General features: G+C 28.3%; 2 protein-coding genes across 5 annotated transcripts; one reads left to right on the top strand and one right to left on the bottom strand.

The window, feature by feature from the left end:
* The first annotated feature begins 553 nt into the window (after positions 1 to 553).
* On the top strand, positions 554 to 2,696 carry LOC117153682 (uncharacterized). The gene is made up of 4 exons (XM_076617676.1): positions 554 to 917; positions 1,703 to 2,002; positions 2,151 to 2,251; positions 2,324 to 2,696. Exons 1-4 carry the CDS (start codon positions 556 to 558, stop codon positions 2,458 to 2,460), a joined length of 900 nt encoding a protein of 299 aa, XP_076473791.1. The 5' UTR covers positions 554 to 555; the 3' UTR covers positions 2,461 to 2,696.
* A 1,780-nt stretch (positions 2,697 to 4,476) lies between these two features.
* On the bottom strand, positions 4,477 to 7,337 carry LOC117153256 (uncharacterized). 4 transcript variants are annotated; one of them, XM_076621991.1, is made up of 5 exons: positions 7,146 to 7,337; positions 5,600 to 6,938; positions 5,290 to 5,465; positions 5,103 to 5,170; positions 4,477 to 4,871 (listed from the first exon to the last, which is right to left on the bottom strand). In XM_076621991.1, exons 2-5 carry the CDS (start codon positions 6,911 to 6,913, stop codon positions 4,690 to 4,692), a joined length of 1,740 nt encoding a protein of 579 aa, XP_076478106.1. In that variant the 5' UTR covers positions 6,914 to 6,938; positions 7,146 to 7,337; the 3' UTR covers positions 4,477 to 4,689. The 4 variants fall into 4 exon arrangements, with proteins under 4 accessions (XP_076478106.1, XP_076478109.1, XP_033183014.1 ...); XM_076621994.1 differs by lacking the exon at positions 7,146 to 7,337 and having other exon boundaries at positions 5,290 to 5,462; positions 5,600 to 7,117; XM_033327123.2 differs by lacking the exon at positions 7,146 to 7,337 and having other exon boundaries at positions 5,600 to 7,114.
* Positions 7,338 to 7,639: the final 302 nt, after the last annotated feature.

The following is a 7,639-nucleotide window of genomic DNA, read 5'->3' as shown; positions in this document are numbered from 1 at the left end:
ATCCCTTAGAATGTTTGCAACTTATACAAGCTATATACGAAATAACTCCAGTAAGAGCGGAACGTAACGTGAGAAAACACGAGATTCAACGTGAAGACTTAAGTCGCATGCCAATTACGTCGAAGGAATGTCTTCTTGACCTTGAACAATGGGACAATGTTTTTCCAAGTAAAACATAATAAATGGAATTAACTTAAATAATTAACCGATGAAGAATCTGTTATTAAACCGCTATTTTTATAGTATATTATTTGTTATGAGCATATCGTATGAAACTGTTTTATTCGATATATTTTTTATATTAAAGAAGCGCGGATATGATCCTCTCTGTTTCTATACAATATAAATCATATTTCTTTAAGTTTGATTACATTCGTGAAAAATATAATTAATCATCCTTCGTAGTACAATAACGAAGATTTTAGATATTTAAATTTGAATAATGAATGATGAAACGATAAATAATTTAAATTACGATATACGCATAATGTTAATACTTTGCTTAAATTTCAAAGAATTCTTAAAAATAAAGTTTAAAAGGAAACGACATAGACAATGAAATTTTTCGTAGCAAATATGATACCTAATGGACGGGCAGCAATGGAAATGACGCTAAGATGGTTAGGACGACCCGATCTGGCTAAGTATGTGAGAGAAAATCCCAGATTGACTAAATCCCTGAACACAGGGGATTACGATACAGCAGATACGTTAGGATTTCTAGGACACAGATTGTCGAGAAGGCATACTTCGGAAACGGACAAAAATTTACGCAATCATGCAAAGAGGAAGAAAAAGAAAAAGAAAAAGAGAAAGAAAAAGAAAAAACGCGTGCGTCATGCACATAAAGAATGCGATCGAAATACACAAAATAAAAGAGTTCAAAAGGGAATGGTAGCAGCAGCACATACTGCGCTGTAAGAATTTCCAATTTAATTGTCTTTCTTTAGAATGATTAACCATATAATAAAATAATTGCCAACTATAATTCAGGAAACTACCTTACTTACTCAAGCCAACAAAATTAGTACAATCATTGGCAACAATTTTCTGTCGAGGACTTTTAATTAGTTTCTACTTTCAATCTATTATTTTGCAGTTAAATATATTTCGAACGTAATAAATGTTGTTCAAGCTTGTAATTTTCATTCCTTTTAGCGAGGAGAACCATAAATTAAAAAAGAAAGAAAATCATCGCTCAAAGAAGACTAATTCCATCGCGCACACATCGGTCTGGTGTTTACTTTTGTTCATTCTATTCTTTATTATCATTTGCCTTGTCGCTGTCTACATCTATTACAAGCGAAATGTTCCGAAGGCACGCGGTACGCGATTCAAGTAATTATCGTAGAGAAACCTAAGCGTAATCTGATCGTACATTTTTGTCAACGTACATATTTTCCTTTATTATCAGGTTGGTCATTTCCTGATCTAACTGCAACTGCAGCAATTTACTTTGTATGTTCTTTTAATTTCGATGTACAAAACTTGTTAATCATTCTTGTATCGATACAATAATCAATTGAAACGAATTAATTTTAGAAAAAGCATACCTATCTATACCAATCTCATTAAAACATAGAGATAGTTCTACAAAATAAATAATTCTACATAATGCCAGAAATTGATTTAATGTGTCATATTCGGTTAATTTCAGTATGGTATTTTATAAATTCCTTTTATTTGTATATCCGGAATTCAGGTACATCTGGAACGAAAATAAAAAGGATAAGGATACTTTCACTGATTGCTTGGAATGGAACGACGAAAACGTATGTGCTTGTTCGGATATTGAGGAAGCTTGCACAGGAAAATGTGAAATATATGATCGAAATTATCAAACACATTACGTAGCGGATCATCGAATTTGTACCGACGATTCTATCAAAAGTGTGAGTTGTGTGCATGCACCGAAGAAAGAAGAAAAGAAAAGACAACGGTTCAGCTTCTTTCAGAGAAGCTGTCAAAAAAAGGAAAAGGATCAGGAAAATCGGGATAGGAAGTGCGTAAAAAGGAGGAATCCTGGTACGATAGAATTTGAATATAAGCAGGATGCATCACGATCGTTTATCCTAATAATCTTACTTAAAATAACGTGATGCATCTTGTTATAGAGTTATTAGTAACAATTCCTTTCATTCTGAATCAAGGAAAATTTTGGAGAACGTAGCCGAGAAGAAATGTGAAAAAATACCGCAAATTGCTCAAAAGGATCAATGTAAATGCTGTAGATGTACCTTGAATTCTAAAGGTAAATAGAATACGATTTTTATATTTAAACTCGTATTATGTATATTGTTATATTCAAGTTACGTGTGTACAGACAGAATATTACGTGAGAAGAGAGAAATACGCAAGTGGAAAGCAAGGAGAAAGAAGGAAGAAAAGAGAAGGAAGAAAGAAGAATCAAAGAGAGCAAAACAACTCGCAAATGTATGTTTCAAAGAGACATGTAAATAAATTACTATTGCATTTGTTATTTGAGTGCTTTAAATATTACTTAAGAACAAATATTTAAAATAGTCGAGGGGAAAAAAGAAAGAAATAAGGAAATTTATTAGAAGAACGTCATAGAAATATTAAATTTCGATTAAATACTCTATAAAAATTAATAAAAGTAAAAATTTAGTATTACTTTAGTATTGCGCTAATATATTTTATTCCGATATTAATACTATCATATAATGTGTATTATTGCAGAAGTTAAACTATGTATAAATAATAGTCTATTAATCGTTAATCAGTTTCTGAAATTCTTTTTTGTTTTTAATTGTCTTATGTTCAACAAATGTAATATATAGATATATTTTTGTATATATAATCATTTTAGATTTTAATTGTTATGAAAGAAATACTGAAATCCCGCGTTTAAATCGAGTATCGTGTGATACCTTTTGAAGTCGAGAATATCGATCTTTCGATTATCGAAGGCGAATTCGCGCGCATTTCTACACACCATTTCTGTAGTTCGTCTTTTTAGTAGCGAGTTCGTTACGTTATAAAATACCGTTCTGTGTAAAAAAGATTGTGATATTGCTGGTTACTATCGTCTTTACCAAAAATACTGTAGCATATAGCATCTATATAGGTAAGAGATAAAATTAAATTTTCTTAAAGAACGATAAGAGATAACATATTTAGTACTGTAAAACTGTAAATCAAACTTTACTTTTCATGCGATGTGGAGCATTTGTAAATGCACATTTAATATTTTAATTAATTATTCATAACATTTTGAAGAGAAATAGGCAATAATTAGTTAATTTCATTATTAAGTCATTTCAAATAATTTAGACATGATATATTCAGAAAAATTGATTTCGAATTTTTTTAAATAAATTTCATTACAAATTACGGTTGGTGAGCAAATACATTATGAAAAATAAATGTATTTTGCAAGAAATGCATTCGTTATTAGTTTACATACACATGTTTCTCATTTCCTTTATTTTATTTTCAATATTAGGCAATATCATGGTTTGTACATTATATTTTTTGTATAGTAGCAAATTTAATTTTTAGACATGTATTTAGAGCTCTTTGTTTTATACACTTGTTTAGAAAAATTTCTGGTTATAAAAATTCGGTCATAAAATATATCATTTATAATCATTTAACTATGCGATAATAAAGTTAGATATATTTTAATATTGACATCAAAACTATTTACAAAGAAATAAATGTTTATCAATATTAAGCTCTATACTGCATATATCAATATATGAGTAGAATATATCTGTTATTAGAATTGAAAATAATACTGCACAATGTAGGAACTGTATTGAACAATGTACTGTACTATATTGTACTGTACTGAAGGAAAATTGTATATCTTAGAAACTAAACAAAAACAAGAATAATACATATGAATTGCATATTAGTAACTAATATTTGGTAACATTAAATGCCTTTCAAAAAACTGATTATTTTATGTTAATGGATAAGTTTATAAGAATAGATAAAAATTACTCACTGATCTCTATTTCTACAAGTTATGTATGTCGCATTGGGAAACGTAATTAGAAATAAAAATATTTTTCAATTTCTCTCGCAAGTATACATACTTATTTAAAAATTGCAGTGTGATTGTTATTATTATTATCTTTCTTATTAATCAAATATCATGAAATTAAATGTTAGTTCGTTCAAATTACATTAACTATTTTCTTATATTTGAACTTTCGTGTTTAAATTCAAATTAATTTGATTGATTAAAAATAGTTATAAAATTACTTATTCAAATAAACTTATTTTTTAATTAGCAAAAATTATTGTTTATTAATTACGGAATTAATTCCGTAAAATTGCATGAAAATGTAATTTTGTGAATTATTGCAATTATATAAAAATGCAATTTAATTAATTATTTACTTAGTCTAGAGATCTCAGTAACAGCCTCATTTGTTTTTCTGTAATTGAAATAAGATTATGCAAGTAATTAAATGACGAAACATAAGAATAAAGAAAGTCAATGACTCAATTACTAAAATTTCTTTCTTCTCACAGTAAGCTATTTAACACTTTGGAAGTACCCTCTATGACAGGGTTATCCTGTTAAACATATTTAACTTAGAAGATATTTAATTATTCCATATCCTCTTAATTTAAAATATGTCATTTAGAAACGTATAATTTAAAAAGGACTTAAAAGTATAATCTTCAAATCAGATGCTGTTTCACTATTTTAATTCAGGCATCTTCGAATTGACCTTCCTCATAGCTTGATTGCCTAACTATAGCTCCACATTCTAACATCTTGCTAACTCGTGTCTGAACTCTGCTTTCGTGAAAGTCCGCAGGACGATATATTTCTTGATATGGTTGATAAAACGTCAATGGGGGATAATATCGTTTCTTTGGTTTTCTACATTCTGAAAATAAGATATATCGCTAATTTATATAATCTTTAGTCTCTTTGACACATGATTTATTCACGATATATAAATTTTTCATAAATTAATGAAAATGAAGTATACTTCTTTAAATGAAATTTCATACGTGTTTTAAAATGCATTCGGTTTAACAATCGATACATCCATACAATTTTAATTAAATTCTTATCATGCAAAAAGAATTATTAAGTTCATATAATTTTGTTTTACCGTGGGGATCAAATTCGTCGGCCGAATCTTCCGAAACATACCAACGTTTAGTATATATATCGTCTACTCTGAAATAAAAATAATATTTTAGTAGAAAGAAAATTCAATGTAATAATGTATGATTTATATGTTACTCAATAATTCACATATATAGCTAAGATTTCTGCAAATATTATTTTTAACTTACGAGTTCCAAGAACACTCTGAATTACTATCAGAAGAGCTCGGCAATGGGAAGGTGTTTGAATTATCCACAAGTATTTTCAATTTGTGTGCGCTGCGGGATCTACTACCAAGTATGGAATCCATCCAATAATTTCTCAAAACTGCTCTCATATTTTTGTAGCGAGGAAACCTAGGCTGCTATTGATTAAATTCATTAATATAGAAAACCCATAGTAATTTTTTGAAAATAAGTGAAGTCAACTGTTGAATTGACTTTAAATGAAATCTGGCTTCGTTTCACCTACAAAATTGTGTTTCTTTTATACTCTTACCAGTATATGTTCAGTTGAGAAGTAATTTTGTTCTAGATCCATTCCTTTCAAATTTCGAAAGAACAGTACTACTATTGGTAATACTTCAAATTCATTATTGTACAGATCTATATATTCCAGATTGTACAATGATTTCATACTCAAAGGTAATTTAACCAATTGATTGTGACATAGCTTTAACTCTCTTAGGGATGTTAATTTTCCAAAATTCTTAGGAAGAGTTTTCAAGTGGTTGTTGTCTATTATTAATGTAATCAAATTCTTCAAAGTACAAATTTCTTTAGGTAAAAAGAAAATATTATTACAGCTTAAGTTTAACTTAATTAGATTAAAAAATTTGTTTATTGTTTTGGGTACTTGTGGAAGCCCTGTGCTCTGTATGTCAAGTACTTTAAGACTACACAGACTTTCTTTTTTATTAATGGGTATAGTTGGGAAATAATTTTGGTAAAGCACTTTTGTATTTCCAAGTACTAACTCTTCAAGATTTATCATTCCAGCGATTATGAATTCAACAATCTTGCTATTGAGATCGCACTGTTTCATAAATAATTTTTTAACATAGCATCTGGATGTCCTCGTTGGCTGATGGTACGTTTTAAACCTTGTTTTATTCAGTGACACCGTTTCAAGCTTCTTGTAGCCGGAGCACAATATCCAGTTTGGAAATGAGGGACAGATATCATTTTCTTCTGCATAAAATGTGGTTAAATTAGTACTCTTGGGATAGACATCTAAGTTTACATAATTATTTTGTGAGAACTCAAGGATTTGCAAACTTTCCATTCCTTTGGCTATACAATTTGGAATCTTTTTAAATTTATTGGTGCTGAGATGACAAACTTTTAACTGATTTAATTTTGCATATGAATTTGGAAGATCCTTTAATTGATTTACACTTAAAGATAAAGTCTCTAATTTTGATAAATTTCCTAAATTACATGGAACATATTTGATTTTATTTCCAGAAGCCCATAATTTCTCGAGATTATACAATTCACAAATTACATTTGGGAGTGTTGAAAATTGATTACTATTTAAATTTAAAGATACCAGACTCTTTAGCATGTTAAGAGATTTTGGTAAACCACGAAGGCGACTATTGCTCAAATCTAGATCAACAAGTTTTGATACGTATTCAATAAATCCGTTAGGAAGACTGTGTAAGCTGTTTTGTGAGAAAGATACATTTTCAATAATTTCTTTTCCTGTCATATTTGTGATTTGATTATTAGTTTCTTGAGCCGATGATGTTTTTAATTCATCGTCAGAAGACGTTTCATTTGCTGCAGCACTGTCTTTTGACAAATCCATTGAGTCCACTGTTTCTGTATTACCTCTAACAAACAATTCAAAATAATATTTTATATACTTTATATTTATTGTGAACTGTAAACTTTATGTAAAATTATATTATTTACACTATATCTTTGTTACATAAAATTCAGTTAAAACATTTTAACAGGTCAAAATAAAGGTCAAGTGATGTGTATACAGAATTCTATAAGAAAGATATTAGGTTTTTATATATCAACATTTACCTTACCTTAATAGCTAAGTACCTAGTAATATTTCATTTAATTTTAATTCCTAACTGATGTTTCACATAAAAAAAGACACTAATAAACCGAAAATTATAATATACTAAATTGGTTAATATAGAAGAAGGAACAGATTTTTGTTATATTCAATATAAATATAACCTAATAGAAAGTAACACTTTCAATTACAAGTCTATATAGATTTCATGTTAATATTTCCAAAAAAATTCATTACTATTTAGATACTAATTAAAGCTTGTAATTAGAAAATAAATACTGAAATACCTAACTCAAAAAAATGTTGTTAGTAAGTTTACGAAATGACTAGTCAACAGTAAACAATATAACACGTTTTCACCATTAATTTCTACATATGTCAGGTTAATCACATAGATTACACAGAAAGGTTATTCAAAATTGAATTAACGATCATTTTTGTCATATTAGATAATATTTACGAATAACACACAGTTTTTTAAAAAGCATATGAATTCATTTC

Source organism: Bombus vancouverensis, chromosome 1, assembly GCF_051014615.1.
Source record: "Bombus vancouverensis nearcticus chromosome 1, iyBomVanc1_principal, whole genome shotgun sequence".
NCBI classification, from domain to species: Eukaryota; Metazoa; Arthropoda; class Insecta; order Hymenoptera; family Apidae; genus Bombus; species Bombus vancouverensis.
The sequence above is the reverse complement of the archived record's forward strand: the minus strand, read 5'-3'. Positions and strand labels throughout refer to the sequence as shown.

Bases quoted from the DNA above. Each gene is read 5' to 3' on its own strand.
- LOC117153682 (XM_076617676.1), top strand. From the start codon at position 556: ATGAAATTTTTCGTAGCAAATATGATACCTAATGGACGGGCAGCAATG. The intron at 918-1,702 runs GTAAGAATTTCC...TCCGGAATTCAG, and splicing joins GCAGCAGCACATACTGCGCT to GTACATCTGGAACGAAAATA. The intron at 2,003-2,150 runs GTGCGTAAAAAG...TTCTGAATCAAG, and splicing joins CAGGAAAATCGGGATAGGAA to GAAAATTTTGGAGAACGTAG.
- LOC117153256 (XM_076621991.1), bottom strand. From the start codon at position 6,913: ATGGATTTGTCAAAAGACAGTGCTGCAGCAAATGAAACGTCTTCTGAC. The intron at 5,466-5,599 runs GTAAGAGTATAA...TTTAATCAATAG, and splicing joins TCTCAACTGAACATATACTG to CAGCCTAGGTTTCCTCGCTA. The intron at 5,171-5,289 runs GTAAGTTAAAAA...TTTTTATTTCAG, and splicing joins TCAGAGTGTTCTTGGAACTC to AGTAGACGATATATATACTA.